Source organism: Acomys minous (genome assembly GCF_964271855.1).
Source record: "Acomys minous genome assembly, chromosome: 7".
NCBI lineage: Eukaryota > Metazoa > Chordata > Mammalia > Rodentia > Muridae > Acomys > Acomys minous.
Genome location: NC_140488.1, coordinates 19623729 through 19641176, shown reverse-complemented (window position 1 = coordinate 19641176; position 17448 = coordinate 19623729). Strand labels below are relative to the sequence as shown.

The 17448-nt window shown below is 38.9% G+C and overlaps 1 protein-coding gene across 1 annotated transcript in view; it reads left to right on the top strand.

Moving 5' to 3' along the window:
- ADGRG4 (adhesion G protein-coupled receptor G4) overlaps positions 1-17448 on the top strand; it is a gene marked incomplete at its 3' end in the record, with an annotated part of 132658 nt that overhangs the window by 21840 nt on the left and 93370 nt on the right. Inside the window, exon 3 of the mRNA XM_084789765.1 lies at positions 2062-2676. Within this exon, the coding sequence (XP_084645891.1) occupies positions 2062-2676 (615 nt within the window). The remainder of the gene's footprint in view (positions 1-2061; positions 2677-17448) is intronic.

The window sequence follows — 17448 nt, the reverse complement described above, 5'->3', positions numbered from 1 at the left end:
CAAATTGAGAATATGTATATGTACACATCCAAGCTGAGGATTATGGAAGTGTGTGTGGATAGTCATGTACATACGAGTCTCTGCTTTGGAAGACATTAAGTACAAGAATGGAGAGAGAGAGAGAGAGAGAGAGAGAGAGAGAGAGAGAGAGAGAGAGAGAGAGAGGGAGGGAGAGAGGGAGGGAGAGAGGGAGGGAGAGAGGGAGGGAGGGAGGGAGACCATTGCATGGCAATAGAATGGCTGGAGACTCAAATTGGCACCACCTCTCAGAACCAGGAAAGTGATTCCTGCCTCCTGTCAGCCTCTGTAATGTGCTGTCTTAGCTATCACTGTTTCAGAGTCGAGGTCCTGCTATTACCACCATAAGTTGGTAGATATGGGTTATAACTGTATTCTGCTATGAAACTTTTGGGTTTGACTTGTACTAGGAGGGGACTGGAACTAGGTTAATGTTGTAAAATCCTCAGATACTTGTGTCTTAGCTTGGGACCTTGAGGTTTGTAGTGGTGATTGTACTTACACTTAATGGTATCTCATGAGACAGAGGCATACTTAATTTCAATTTTCATAAATACTATAAAGCTGCTTGTCAAAATACTGTACCCATAGTTTGAAATGGGCTCAGGGAACATTGCAGAAAAGGAGGTGGAAAGAATGTAACAGCCAGACGATGGGAAGGAGTGTTGTGAAATGCTGTCTTCTGGACATGACATGGATGTTGCACCTATGGACTCACAGCTGCAGTGGCGACCTTAACATTTCATCACAGATGGAAGAAAGGCTCCTAAGACCTCCCCTCTCCAATAGCAGTTATAGATTGTTAAGAGATATATATATAGAGAGAGAGGGAGTCGTATTCCTTGGTGGTGCAGCCACTGGCACATTGTCCTCACTTGAGTAAATGAATCCAATATATTCATGTATGCAGCCCTAATTCAACGGAGTGAGTTCACAAAAATAGACATGGAAGTAGGAAAGGAATTTTGGAAGAAGGGATTTGGTGGGAAGGGGAAATGATTAAGAGAAGATAACTGAAACTTTGATCAAATAATTATTATATGTATCATATATAAATAATATATAATATATATGAAGTTGTAGAAGACTAAAGGAGAGTACCAATGAGCTGTTTCAGTTATGTTTGAGAAAACTTTGTGAATACCATCTCATTTAATCTTCAATAATTTTTAAAGACTCTGAAGGTAGAGGCTATCTGGAATAGATGCTAATATAAATGACGGCTCCTTGTGGAGGCAGATATATAACCCATTGGCTCCAAATCTCTATTTTTTGAAGCAAACAACTGAGGCTGATGGAGGGTCAATGATTTTCTCAAAATTGGAGAGCTGATTGAGTGCCAGAGCCAGAGCTCCCAAGCTCTCTGAAACTGGTTCTGTGGATGTCTTGAGGTCTTTAAGACAGTTTGGGCCTTAGGAAGGATATGGAAGGATGCCCTTAGCTAGAGTCATGTTGAGTATTCCTGAGGGCCAGAAGCCACCTTAGAGCTCCTGTGATGTCCAGCTATGCAACTCGTAAGCCTTTGTCAGGGCTTTTCAGTGAGAAGCAGTCTCAAGAGGCAAAAGAATTCAGTAATTTGGCTCAGAAAAAGACATCGGAGAAACAAATTGCTGTTGCATCATGAATGTAATAAGGCAGTTAGGTGGGTGGAAATAATTCTCTTTTGATTATATGCGTGAGGATGGTGTAGCAGATTTGACGTCCAGGCTGCCTTTCCTTGGCCTTTTCCTCCCATTAGTCATGTACTTCTAACTATGTCTGCACACTGTCCAGCTGTTGTGTGCTTGGGGGACACTAAGCTAACTTTTCATATTAGCCCAGGCAAAATAGAATTAGGGAGAAATTCTTCTGCCAAAAGAATCACACGTCAATGTCAATGTCAGATAGAGATGATTTTTGTATATCTACTATTTCCTTATTTGCATCAAGAGTGACTCATAATTATATTGTACAATTTGACTATACTGCCAAAGATGATAGAAGAAAAAAATTAACTGGCATTTCATTTGTTTTCTCTTTTCTTTTTCTCCCAAATTTGGACAGATTCACTTTCACTGAGAGGAAAAAAGCTGGATTTTTATGGGGAAGGCGAAGCATATGTCAGCCTGACCGACACCATGCCCGAACTCAGCCAACTCACAGTGTGTATTGATCTGATCTCCATGGCTAACAGCTCACATCACTGGACGGCCTTCTCCTATGTTACTAATAACACTCTCCTGGGCAGAGAAGATGTAGACCTTGGACTTGCCGGAGACCATCAGCAGTTGATATTGTACAACTTTGGCAAGACCTTTTATATCAGTTATCACCTGATTCCTTTTCACTGGCATACCGTATGCTTGATATGGGACGGTGTGAAGGGCAGATTAGAGCTCCTCTGGAACAAAGAGAGGATACTTGCAATAATGGATCAGCCACACAGCCTGCCTTCTAATGGGACTTTGGTCCTAGGGCATTTTCCTAGGAATGGAGAGGGCCAGATTAAAACTGTAGTACCTCGCTTTACTAGCAGCTTGTATTACTTTCAGCTCTGGGACCGCATCCTGGAAAATGAGGAATTTATGACCTGTTTATATGGAAATGTAGTTAGTTGGGAAGATGATGTTTGGCTCATGCACAAGATAAGTCCAACTGTTGACAGGAGACTGCGCTGCTGTGAGTAACTTATGTATTTTTTTCTCAGTATGAATAGAATTAGTACATCATTGCTTTGCTCACAAATAACAGTGAAATTATCCATTCCTAGATCAAGGCTCTGTCTTCCTCCAAGGCATCTAAGGTTCCCACAATTTTGCTACCTATTTTTTGATGTAGAGAATCATTCTTTTCTTTCCCTTTTTATTTTAATATAACTCCAAACTCATGGAAAAGGTATAAGAACAACAAAATCTATAGATTGTTTGCCCACACTTGTAAATGATCAACCTTTTCTCATCCACATGCTTTATCATCTTCCCTATCTTCATCTCTCTCTTTTCCTTTCCTTCTATGCATTTATTTTCCCTATTCTCCTTCCTTCTCTCTGTCTCTGTCTGTCTGTCTGTCCCTCCCCCCCCCCTCTCTCTCTCACACACACACACCATATGCTTTATTTGGTTTTTGAGTCATTTGAGAGTGAGAAGAAAGCATGATTTCTATTTACTACCATTTGTCTTCATACATGTTTCTGAAGGAAAAGAAATTAATTAACTCGACCACATCACAAAGAACAAAACAAAAAATTTTAACACGGATACAACACTAACATCTAATTTCCAGCTGATATTAAAACTTAGCCAATCATCTTAATAATTTCCTTTGTAGCTATTTTTGTTTGGCCTTATATGTGTTTTAAATATATGTGTTTACAACCATGTATTACATCTACTTACCAAGTCTTTTTACATCACCAGTCTTTCCCTTTTTATTTTTAAACCTAGACATTCCTAGTATATAGTCCAGTTGTTTTGTAGACCATGCCTTAGTTTGGATTTATTTACTTTTTTGTAACTAGATTCTGTCTGTGCATTTTTGGTAAGAATATTGCAAAAGTGATGATGCGTTTTCTCATATCAGTAGAAACATGGAGCAAAATTGTCCCTATATTCATAATGATACATTTGATCACTTGATTTTGATGTTTGCCAGATTTTGTCACTGGAAATGTGGTGCCCTTTTCCTTTGCAATTATTAATTAATTTCTAGAGAGATGTTTGGAGGCAATGTAAATAGCCTCCATTCCAACTTTCATCCAATAGCTTTCCAGTATATTCATGGCTCTGGCTTAAATCATTCACAACTACGATGGTGATAAAATGACGATGATAAAGTTTCACATTAGCTTGTATTTATTCTATTTTAAGCAAGACTTCCCCCTTCTTCCAAATTAGTTAGTTAATTCATGTTAATTTGTGTGGGCGTGAAATTATGGATTCTAATTTATTTGCTAGGTTTCCACCTGTTACTATTGTTTATTCTGATATGACAATTATTCCATATTTGGCCAGTGGGAGCCCTTCAATCTTGCTCCTGTGTTTCTTTGACACATTTCATCATTCTTTGCACATTTAATGGCTTTCTGGTAAAAGAAGGATGCTGCAGGCTCATTTAATATCTTTTTCTGCTCAGCCTAAGAGCCAGCCATTTTGTCAAGGAGTCCTGGTTCCTTTTGGTGAATATATATGTACATATATATGTGCATATATACACACACATACATATATATGTAATGTATTATATATACCATGTATATATTTGATAATTTATTTTTTGTTGGTATAATGATGTTAATTTAAGTCTTCTTGGAATTATATATGGGTATTTTTCCTTCTTTCTCATTTTTAGAAGGAATTGTAAGTTGGCTTTTCTCCATGCGATACCATTTTTCTTTCAGTTTTCACCATGACCAATAGCAGCAGCCCTGAAGTACCTGTAGCCAGTGACAATAGAATCTTTCACATTTCTAGAAATGTTTGTGTTTTCTTCTTTTGATTTTGGAGGCCAGTTAGGGAAAGAATGGGGCTGAGAACTAAACCCAGATTGCGGGGATTACAGGTCGTGGAGCTATGCTTTCCCCAACAGTCTGGGTGCTGATTTCAAGACAGCAGCACATTGCACTGGGTTTCTGTTGCTTTGAGATGTGCATGGAGGGATGTAAAAGCTATTCTGTGTGATTTTAGCGGAAGATACTGTTATTGTTGTTGTTGTTGTTGTTTTCCCTCTTCTCTGAGGCCTTCCAAATAAAGGAGGCTAGTTCTAGCTGGCTCTAATGACAAAGCTGAGTTAGAGCTTAAGAAATCAAGCTTGAATAACTTACACTATGTAGCTTAAAGTAACTTTACCTTTGTTCTAAGGAACCAGAACTCTATCCCTTAGAGACACACAGACTTTACAGCAGCCTTTGAAAACATAACAAAGACTTCCCCTCCCCCTCCATGTGGCTGAAAAACAGCCAAATCTGACTAGTGTTAGCATGGTGCACAACCCCCATTAATTTTGTCTCCTGTACACTCTTTAATATACAATCCATCTTCTTGGGCTGATTGCGTCCTTGTGGGTATAATACAGAAATAATCCAACATAACAAACAGAGGAAAAACATTATTGAAATGGACAATTAAGCAAAAGAGTAGAAAATGTTCTCTCTACTATTCAGTTTTCTTCAAGTGTTCTTTATAAGCCTTTGAATAGGAGGTCCTAAGATGAGGTCCAGAGCAGCCTAGATTGAGTTCAAAAAGCCCTTGAGATTGTCTAAAGCAGCCAAGTAGATTTTTTTTTTCTGTTGAAGAAAGAGGCTCCAGTTTCCAGCACATACTGATCATATTGCTTACTTCCTTTTACTAAGTTCTTACCAGGCTCTAGGCATTTTATAGTTTAGAAAAGAGAGGTCACAAGCATTTTCTAAGGTTACCAGTCAAGTAAGTTGTGCAGCTGGCGTTTGAACAGAGACGTGTCTAGTCACAAAGTCTGTATTCTTTTCATTCTCGCTGTCTAAAGCAGTAGTCCTCAGCCTTCCCAATGATGCAATCCTTTAATCCTCATGTTGTGCTGACCCCAAGCATAAACTTATTTCCTTGTTACTTCATAACTGTACTCTTATTTTTGTTATGAATTATAATGTAAATATCTGTGTTTTCCAAGGGTCTTAGGCAACCTTATAAAAAAAGCCATTTGACCCCCAGGGATCGTGACCTGCAGGCTGAGAACCATTGGTTAAAGGTGCCTCTGTGGCTCCCTACAAGGTTATGGGGCCTTAGGGGCTTCCTTTGCAGGGAATTTCTGGTGCTTATAACCTACCTGCAGGAATTAGGAAAGCAGCTGGAGTCACTGCCATCCTCACCACTAAAGGAAGTGTAATAGTATAAAATTTCTTTCATTCTGTCTTGACCATATGACAGCTAGGAAAATGATGAATAAATATGAGTGATTACAACATGCCTTGCTTTAGCTTTTGTCTAATAAATTGCTATTTATTGTCCATAGAAGGGTTATGACGCTTAAAATAAATTTTAATGAGTACATTACCAGGTTACAAATCTCACTAAATCTATTTACACACACACACACACACACACACACACACACACACACATTTATATTCATGAGAACAAGGCTTTGGGGGAGCATGACCCCTCCTGGGGTTTAATGAACAAGTGTTCATGACTGTTGGAGATAACTCAGGAGTTTTTAAAGAATCATGGTGATAAATAATAACACTAGTCATTACAAGTTTATTTCTGAGGAGACTTAAGCTTTTCTTTATTTTTAAAATTTTCACAATGTAATATAGATTGATATTTGTGAATAAAATAGATTTCAACAACATCACAAAAATGTGCAAAGCAAAACTTAGCCTTCAGTTTTTCCATAGAGTATCTATTCTTAAAATACATTTTATGGTATATATAAGTATATGTATACATATATATTATATATACACATGTATATTATGGTATGTATAACTTAATAAATAAAACATATATATAACTACATATTCTTTTTAACTTGATTTAACAGTATTATTATCATGGGCATAAAAGTCATTTAAATTTACTTTTGGAGCTGTCCACATTTCATGGTATATATGTAACATAATTAATTTAGCTGACCTATGATTGATGGATATTTACATTGCTTCAATGTTTCATTCACAAATGATGTCACAACAAATTTCCTCATGCATGTATGCATCTCAGTATACTTAGGCTTGACATTTTGTAGAACACATTCCTAAGTATATTGTTTCTCAGAAAATGCATGTGAGCTTCTGTAATTTTATTGAGCTTGCCATTTTGCTAGTTGTTCTATTAATGTTCACTAAAACTAATATTCCTCTTCAGGTAAAAATTAATAAGTACATACAGTAAAAATACATAGGGTATAAATCCTAAATAAAATCTCCTTTCATTTCACTCCCCTATCACAAGTGACTCACCTCAAAAGTAACACTTGTTAACAATTGTTAGACACACATGCAGAAAAAGAACTTTGGTTTAGACACAAATATTTTACTTTTCACTATTGGGATCATTAGATAGTCTCTTGCGCACACACACACACACACACACACACACACACACACACACACAGTACAGATTGGAGATGTTTCAATTTCAGAAACCATAGAACTCCCTAGTCTCTTGCACACACACACACACACACACACACACACACACACACACACACACACAGTACAGATTGGAGATGTTTCAATTTCAAAAACCTTAGAACTTCCTGATTATTTGGGGATAGGCTATTGGGTGACATAATAGAAAAGGGGCATCATATTCTTTAATCTATAAGCTCAAATCATCTGAAGGATTTTTTTGTTTCCAGTTTTTGCCTTTGACCAAAGTCTCCATGATTTTTAAAAGTAGTAGCTGGTGACAGAAATCCTTGAAGCAACCATTTAGCACCAATGACAAACTTCACTTTTCTTAATTTCCATTCAGTCACGTGATACAAAAAAATGTTCTAATGTGCGAATGTATGAAGACAATGAATCTTCCAAAGACATGGAGATCAAATTCCTCTTATTTATGTATTTGAGAAATCTCTTCCGTTGGAAAGAATGAAATGATATGGATTGAGTCCATCTTGGGAAATCTACAGTCTATTAAAAGCATAGCAGTCCTTCGTCTGCGGAGGCATTGATTTGTTGAGCTTTATTAATTGATAGAATGCTCCAGCTGCCTTGGATTACTTTATGAACTGTCCATTCTTGAAATATGCAGAGATGGATTGTATTGTCGGTGTACTTTCTACAGGCCATTGTTTGGCTTACTATTAATCCCTCTATCCAATTATCAGTTCTCACACGGACAATTCTGTGGTGATGGGCTCTGCAGCTAACAGGCAATTTGGTCTTGCCCTTGTACATCAGTTTTTTCTGCTATCCTCATTTTTCATCAGGAAAGGCAAGCCCGAAGAGTTTGTAGTTCACTTCGCCCTGCCGTATTGAAATTCTCCTGCACACAGTGGCATTCTATAGATTCATAGATGGAGTCTGTAGCCTGTCTCTCTCACACAAGATTTATTTTTCATTCTCTTACTTGAAAACTGAAGTCAGGCACAGTTTTGGCAAAACAGTTTTTTTTTTTTTTTAATCATTCAAAGATACTCATTTTGGATTTTCATGCCCCATGGGCAAATCTGTTTGTGGCAGTTTCTGGTCACCATTAGCTCTCACAAATCTAATCAACACAGTGAATTATATTTACAGAGGTCATGATTGAAAGAAAAGCCAGATGCAATATGTAAGCTAGAACAACACACAGATTTAATATGAGTTGATATATCCAAATCACAACTAGAATTTGGTATCTTAGTAAATGCTCTACTTAATATTCTGTTGGCAGGTACATCTGCCACCAAATGCCTCATAAATATTCAGCTACTCTATACCTCTGGTCTCCAGCTCCAAATGATGACACTAACACAGTTTAATCTAGAGTGAAAGAGCAAATGGCAATTAAGCCCATAGGTACCTGTGAATTCACATGAACTAGCCCCACTTTAACATACAGACAGTGAGGCTCATGTATATAATTTGTGAAGTGATCACTTGCTTAGAAACAGAAACAGAACGCATGTGGCAAAATAGGGAAACTGGATCCTGTGGATTTTGGGATTCCCTGAAGTACAAGAAGATGTTTGAATCTGCTTTCACTACCTGGGCAAGATGAGAGTTTATATTTGCTCTGTGTTTTAAAATTTATTTATTTGTTTGTTTGCTTATATTTATTTACTATGCAAGCTATTTTTCATGAATATGCTCTATGTGCACACCTAGTCCCCAAGGAGGGTAGAAGAGGGCATTGGATCCCCTGGGACTGGAGTTACAAATGGTTGTGAGTAGACATGTGGGTGCTAGGAATTGAACCTGGGATCTCTGGAAGATCAGGCATTGTTTTTAGCCACTGTGCCATCTTCCCAAATCCTCACCATGTGCTTTGTTTTTTTTTTAAATTAAAATGAAATAATTGTATATGACAGCGAAGTTGGAGATTCCTTGTATACCTTACATAATTTACCTCAATGGCCACATCATGCAAGACTTTAGTATAAGCAAAGGGATACTGATGTTGCTATAACCCATAAATATTTTTTAGATTTCTCTAATCATATTGTACCCACTTATGTGTGTACATTAAATTCTGTATGATTTTATCATATGTGTGCATTGGTGTACCCACCATTAGAGTAAAGTTTAAGTAGTTTTTATACTATTGGCCTCTCTCATGCTGAATTTTTACAACCATACCCTGCTCCTGTTTGTCCTTGGCCTTCACACATATTTTTCTCAAGTCTCTGTCCTTTGATGATGATTTGTCCTATATTTCTAAGATCTTGTCATATGAAAAATATAAAAAATATAGGACTTGAGAGATGGCTCAGCTTTTAGGAGAGCTGACTCTCTTATCTAGGACCTAGGTTTGATTCCCAGCATCCAGCTGGCAGTTCGCGAACTGTCTGTAACTCCAGTTATGGGGAATCCATTGTCCTCTTCTGGCCTCTGAGAGTACTGAGTATGCATGTGGTACGCAGACATGCATGTGGATAAAACACTCATACACAGACATAAATTAATAAATAAGAATTAAAAAAATATGAATACAGTTATGCAGCATGTGGCCCTTAAAGTGTGACCTTTCCCCCCTCAGCCTATAGTTTGTTTCTTTTCATCGTGGATGGTGTAGATGTTTCACAGATTTTCTCTTAACCTCTTAACCTGTGGAGAGTACCTAGACTGGTTCCAATTTGGAGCCATTACAAAAAGTTATGAATGTTTTTGTATAGGGTTTGTATAAACAAAAGTTTTTCCCTCTTTGTAAGTGCTTAGTGCAGCTTGTGGACCACCAAGTGGCAATTGCAGGCTTAGTTGTATAAAGAACTTCTGCTAAATGTTCTTGTCTTTTGCTTTTAAAAAATAGAGTTAGGGTGCTTGTTTATTTTTACCATTTAGTTTTTTCTTTTTTTAAAAATTTAATTTACCCAGATTACAGCTCAATTGTTATCCCATCACTTGCGTCCTCCTGTTCCTCATTCCCTCCCACTTTCACCCTATTCCCCTCCCCTAGGTCTATGACTGAGGGGGATCCCCTCCCCCACTCATCTTGGTAGCCTGCTTGTTCTTTACTTTTTAAAACTTGTACTTATGAACTTTTATTAGTTCATTGAGAATGTTGTACAGTGTGTTTTGATCATATCCATTCCATCCCCCCAACTCTTCCCAGATCCACTCCCCTTCCCCATCTACCTGACTTAGTTTCAAAAGTTCTTTATATATTCTAGTCATTGTTGGACACATACTTTGAAAATATCTGTTAACTACTGTGAAAATGTTTTCTGCCCCCACAGAATTAACAAAATATTTTTCATATGGGCTAATTTATCAATCTATTTTGTAGATCATAGTTTTGGGGTTAAGTCTGAGGACTCCTAGCCCTAGAGCCTAGTGCTTTTCATTGCTTTTCCTTGTATTGCATTGAATAAATGTAGTGAGAGTTTATATCTTTTGCCTTAGTCCCAATCTTAGCAGGAAAACATTCAGTCTTTCACCATTGTAATCTATGTTTGTTTTAGGTTTCCTCTCTTTTTAATTTTTAACAGAAGTTTTTTTGTCTGTGTGTATGTCTGTGCATTACTTGCATGCCCATTGCTCTCAGAGGCCAGAAGAGTCAGGTCCCCTGGAACTGGAGTTACAGATTAACTATGAGCTGGGAATGGAACCTGGGTCCTCTGGAAGAGCACCTAGTGTTCTTAATATCTGAGCCATCCATCTCTCTATTCCCTGCTGTGAGTTTTTGGACAATTCTCTTTTCAAGTTGCAGCAAATCTCTTCTGTTCCTTAGACATAGTACAATGTTACTGTGAAGGGATGTGGGATTTTGTCAGATGTTTTTTATGCATCAATCGGTAAAAGCATATAATTTTCCTTCTTTAACTTAGTAATATGCTGGATTATGCTGATTGATTTCCCACTGTTTAACAAGCTTAACACATCTGGATCTAGCACCATTGACCATGGTGTAAATTTCTTCTACAGGCTGCTGCATTTAGGTTGCTAATATTTTGTTGAAGTTTTGTATTGTCACATTAGGCAAAATAAGCCAGATTCACAAAGCTGCATATAGCATAATTTTTCTCTCAAGTGTAGAATCTAGACAATGGAACAGATGAAAATAGAAGTGGACTATTAGAGAAGAGGAGCAGGATTAGAAAAGGGATGGAGTAAGGGAGGCTATAAAGGAGTAAATATGATCAATGTACATCATGTGCATGCAGGAAGATGTTGCAATGAAACCCATTTCTTTGTACAATAAACTTTTGGCAATAAAATCCAATAAACATTCTTGTCAGATAATTCCAACATCTGATTCATTTGGTGTTACTATGAGTTGATTGTCTTATTTAAATTGTCTTTGTGTCCTGGGTGCTTTGTCAGTGTGAGTAGAGTCTGAGTCTTATTTAAAATTTCAATTACAGCAGGCAGCCATCATGTTTAGGTTTAGTGAGCAGGTCTAAATCTACTTTTGTGGGCTATGCTTCTAAATACAGTCTAATGTTTAGAGTCTCTGTAGTGTTCCCTTGTCTTACTTGGTTTATTGGTGACTCTGTGGCTCCCATTGGCCCTGAGGGTGCTGGTTCATTTCAGGTGGGTCATCTAGATTATCTCATGTTGGGGCTGGGGTATGCTGTGATTTAATGGTGATGTCTCTTAATTTAGCTTTCTTTGTGTCTCTGAGAAAAAAAGGTGGCCTTTGACCAGGCCATCTGCTGATACTGGGTCTCTGATGGTTGCCTATTGTCAATGAATGAGGAGAAAAATCTCATGGTTATAGAGATAAAGAAGCTGCCTGGAGCAGATCACTTGCTTCTATTGGCTATATCATTCCTCTTTTTTGGATTTATGTTTCTGTATGGGTACAGACACTCTAGGAGAAGTGGGAAAAAGTCTTCCTAGACCAGGTGTTATTACACAGGTATCTACCAGTGAGGCAAGCAGACTTGGTCCTGGCAGGAATAGAGAGCTGTTGAGTTGGCTTATTGGTAGCAGGACTTGCAGTCAGTTTTCTTTGGACTATATTCTGCTGCTACAAATATTTGAATCATTTAACTGCATTGTCTACTTAAAATATCGCAAAAAGGAGGTTATAACAACAAGAAAAAAACCCAACCTGTTTGTCCAGATGGTTAAGTGGTAGGTGCTGGCCCAGTTTGCTTTCTTGAAACTTAGTTCAGATTCTTCCTAATTCTTCTTGTTCTCCTTCTTGTTGTTTTTATTCTTGTTCTTAATCTTGTTCTTCTTGTTCTTGTTCTTCTTGTTCTTCTTCTTCTTCTTTCTTCTTCTTGTTCTTCTTCTTCTTCTTCTTCTTCTTCTTCTTCTTCTTCTTCTTCTTCTTCTTCTTCTTCTTCTTGTTCTTCTTGTTCTTGTTCTTCTTCTTCTTCTTCCTCTCCTCTTCCTCCCCATTGAATCTTTTATGCAAAAATCTGCCCCCTGAAGTCCCTTTCTTAACAGATTCCTGTTTAAAATAGCTATTTATATTTGATTGGTTTCTACCTGAGATACAAACAAATTTAAGGTAGGTATTGTTCTAGAGAATGGCTGCCATTTGAAATCCCCAATGGTTTTCAATTCCTGGACTAGCAAGTTCACTGTAATGTTTTAGTTTAGTAGTGTGATGCCCGCCCTTGAAATGTGTATCTTGAATGCTATTTGGGTGATTGCTGGGTTTGAAGAACTTAACTTCTTAGTATCAAAGTCTGTTTCTCCTTGATTATTTTGAGCACAGTCTGCATTTCTCTTTGTTTCTAATTTATTGATTTCAGCTCTGAGTTTGATTATTTCCATACGTCTACTCCTCTTGGGTGTTTCTGCTTCCTTTTTTCCAGGGTTTTCAGATGTGTCGTTAAGTTGCTTATGTGGGATGTTTCCATTTTCTTTATAAAGGCACTTAGTGCTATGAATTTTCCTCTTAGCACCACTTTCAATGTGTCCCACAAATTTGGGTATGTTGTTTCTTCATTTTCATTGAATTTCAGGAAGTCCTTAATTTCTTTCTTTATCTCGTCCCTGATCCATGTGTCATTAAGTAGAGAGTTACTTAGTTTCCATGTGTGTGTAGGCTTTTTGTTATTTCTGTTGTTGTTGAAGTCCAGCCTTAAGCCATGGTGATCTGACAGGAAACAAAATATTATTTCAATCTTCTTGTATATGTTGAGGCTTGCTTTGTGAGCTACTATATGATCAATTTTGGAGAAGGTTCCATGGGGTGCTGAGAAGAAGGTATGATCCTTTGTATTTGGATGAAAAGTTCTGTAGATATCTGTTAGATCCATTCGATTCATGATGTTGGGTAATATCATTATTTCTTGGCATAATTTCTGTTTCAATGACCTATCCTTCAGTGAAAGTAGGGTGTTGAAGTCTCCCGCTATTAATATGTGGGGATCGATGTGTAGTTTAAGCTTTGTTAATAGTTCTTTTACAAAAGTGGATGCCCTTGTATTGAAAGCATAGATGCCCAGAATTGTACTGCCATCTTGGTTGACTTTCCCTTTGATGAGTATGAAGTGTCCTTCTTCGTCCCTTTTAATTTTGGTTGAAAGGCTATTTTATTAGAATGGCTACACCAGCTTGCTTCTTGTGACCATTTGCTTGGAATATTTTTTCAAGCCTTTTACCTTGAGGTAATGTCTATCCTTGTGGGTGAGGTTTGTTTCTTGAATGCAGAAGAATGTTGGATCTTGTTTATGCATCCATTCGGTTAGTCTGTGTCTTTTTATTGGAGAATTTGGTCCATTGATGTTGAGAGATATTAATGACCACTGGTTGTTAAGATCCTTAACTTTGATATTGGTTACCATAGGGAGTTTGTATGGTTGTGTTTTGCGATGGTGTAGTTACCTATTTCCTGTGTAGTTTTGGTTGCAGCTTGTCCCTTTGGGGTGGAGTTTTCCTTCTATTAATTTCTGTAAAGCCAGATTTGTGGAGAGGTATTGTTTGAATTTGATTTTGTCATGGAATATCTTGTTTTCTCCATCAATGGTTATTGAAATTTTCACTGGGTATATTAGTCTGGCCTGGAATATCTGGTCTCTTAGGGTTTGCAGGATCTCTGTCCAGGCCCTTCTGGCTTTTATGGTCTCTGCTGAGAAGTTGGGTGTAATTCTGATAGGTTTGCCATTAAATAAATATCACTTGGCCCTTTTCTCTCACCACTTTTAAAATTTTTTCTTTGTTCTGTGTATTTTGTGTTTTGATTATTATGTGATGGGAGGTTTTTCTTTTCTGGTTTATTCTATTTGGTGTTCTGTAGGCCTCTTGTATATTTATAGACATCTCCTTTAAATTTTGGAAACTTTCTTCTATGATTTTGTTTAAAATATTTTCTGGGCCTTGGAGTTGGGCGTGTTCTCTTTCCTCAATGCCTATTAGTCTCAGGTTTCATCTTTTCATGGTGTCCTTGATTTCTTGGATGTTTTGTGTCAGGAATTTTTCAGATTTAGCATTTTCTTTGATGGTTGCTTCAAGACTTACAATTGTATTTTTTAGACCAAAGATTCATTCTTCCATCTCTTGGATTCTGTTAGAGAAACTGGCCTCTGTGTTGTTTTCTTTCCTCTCTAAGCCTTCTCTTTCCTGTTTTTCTTCTGTCCAGGTCTTTACCATTGTTTCCATTTTCATCTTCAGATCTTGAACTGTTTTATTGATTTCCTTCAACTGATTGATTGAATCTTCCTGGATTCGTTCCAGTGACTCTCTATAGGCCTCTTTTATGTCTTCTACTTGTTTGGCTACATCTTCCTGCATTTGTTATGGATTTTATTTGTTTCCTCCATTATCATATTCATTACTAGGGATTTGAGGTCTTTTTCTTGTATTTCAATTGTGCTTGAGTTCTCCAAGTTGCTTTCTATGGTCGTTGAGAGCAGTTTGTTGGTGAGTACTTTTAGGTTGAGGTCCTTCGCCCATGTTGGTCAGGAAACTATTTCCTGAGAGAGGCAGGCACCCTGGTTTTGTCTCCTAAAGACTTTACTTCACACCCTGCGTTCTCTACTGGGTCAGCCAAGGTAGGTGCTGGTTTTCCTATGTTTGGCTGAGCTTTGAATATCCTGCCCTTGGGCCCTGGGGCTTTGGGTCCTAGGCTCAGGTCACCCTAGACTGCTTGAACCCCTGTTGGCTTTTAGAAAATTGTTTAGGTACCTGCCTGCTCGAACCAAGTAGTGGATCCTATGTTCTGCCTGCCAAAGATAGAGCAACTACTGCCTTTGATTGTTGTTGGTTGGCTAGATATTTGCTCTATCTCCTCTGACCTGTCCAGCCTTGTCACACCTCGCTCGACCAGCAAGAAAGACGCGACCACCAGTTCTTCTCTCAAGAGGTTTATTCAGGCTTTCTTTCTTCTTTCTCGGAGAATCCCCGGAGCCACTCCCGTCATGCTCATTTATACCACCCAAACAGCCAATCACACTAAGCCACGTCTCACACGCTGATAGGCTCGTAGAGGCGGAGCTAAATGCAAGCAGCGGGCCTTTTCCAAATAAGGGGTTGTTTGTCTAAATCGAGGCGGCTCTGGCTGCATGCCAGGCGCCATCTTGGGGCGAGGTCCACAAAGGGCTCTGTGGCTCTCCACACAGCCTCTCACATGAGGCTGTGAATCCCAGCTAGGCTGTGGAAGTTGGCTAGGCTGGGACAGTTGTGACCAGTTGTGCCAGGGTAGTTTTCTGGGGCTAGCTGTTTGGTTTCTGCCCGGCCCTGGTCAGAGAGCTGTTGTGGTCCTTGACTCTTGGCAGTGTCTCTGGTCTCAGATCACACCACTATGGCTGTGTATCCCTGATTTCAGCAGCTTGCAACTTGCAGGCAGGATCCAGACCAGGTGCTGGGGTCTGGATTGCTCTCCGCTGAGTTTTCTTCTCAGAGCTCACAGCAGCTGGGGACTGTACCCACTGCTGACTGGTTTCCCGAATGGCACCTAGGCTTTCTGTGGGCTTGCATGGGTCATGGGGTGGGTCAGAGGTCCCAATCCACCCTCATAGCTTTTCCTAGTCCAGGGGGATTGAGGCACCCTCGCCGCAGACTCAGTCCCAAAACTGAGTTTGCCCACCAAGCAAGGCCACCACGTTTCCTTCTTGGGGCATGCAGCATAGCCTTCTTTTTCTAAATCTTCTTTCTATAAATCCTAGTTTCCTTTTTGATGTGCTTACAGGAAATAGTCAAAATATATCTATGGCTCTTCTCTTTCTGATAAAATTATTTTTGAAATGTATTCCCTATTTTATAAAAATTAAAAATGTTTCCAATTTCATGTTACAGGTTACTTTAACAATGCGCTAAATATTGCATGTAAGCAGGTAACAGGCTTTTTGTGATATTTAAAGTTTTTTCTCCCCCCCCCAAAAAAACAAAACAAAACAATAACAAACCCCAAAAGCAGACCTCAGCTCAGTTACTTGGAGAGTGGGAAGTGTGAACTCTTCCTTTCAGTGGTTGACATATTCATAGAGTGAGTCAAGCTCTGGGTTGCTACACTCCTCATATATGCTAGAAGTGACCCTTCAGGCAGAGAGTTGCAAATCTAATCTGCTTGGCTGAGATGAAATCGTTGTAAAACTGGAAACCCATATATTTTTAAATTTTTATTTATTTATTCACTTTACATTCTGATCATAGGCCCTCTCCTATACTCCAAGTTCTCCCCCAACACCTGCACACCCCTCCTCCTATTCTTCCCTCTTCTCCCCAGGGAAGGATGAGGTCACCCATGGGTACCAATCCTCTCTGGCACATGAAGTCGCTGAAGAACTAGCCACACCCCCTCCCACTGAGGCAGGACTAGGGGAACAGGATTCAAATGGAGCCATCAGAGACAGAGAGGGCTCCTGCTCCAGTTTCTGGGAGACCCACATGAAGACCAAGATGTGCATCTTTTACATATGTACAAGGCATCTATGACCAGTCCATGCATATTCTTTGATTGGTGGTTCAGTCTCTGAGGTCTCTCATGGGTCTAGGTTAGTTGATTCTGTAGGTCTTCTTGTGATGCCCTTGACACCTCCGGCTCCCTCAATCATCCTTCTAACTCTTCCATAGCACTCCATGAGCTCTGTGTAATGTTTGGCTGTTGGTCTCTGCAGTCTATTTTCATCAGCTGCTGGGTGAGGGCTTTCAGAGGAGTTATGCTAGGCTCCTATCTACAAGCATAGCAGAGTATTATTAATAGTGTCAGGAATTGGTTCTCTCCCATGGGATGGGTCTCAAGTAGGACCAGTCTTTGGTTAGCCATTCCCTCAATTTTTGCTTCATCTTTGTCCCTGCACATTTTGTTAGCACAACAGATTATGGGTAGAAGGTTTTATGGGTGAGTTGGTGTCTTTTTTTCTAAGATAGGGATTCTCTGTGTAGCCTTGGCTGTCCTGGACTCACTTTGTTGACCAGGCTGTCCT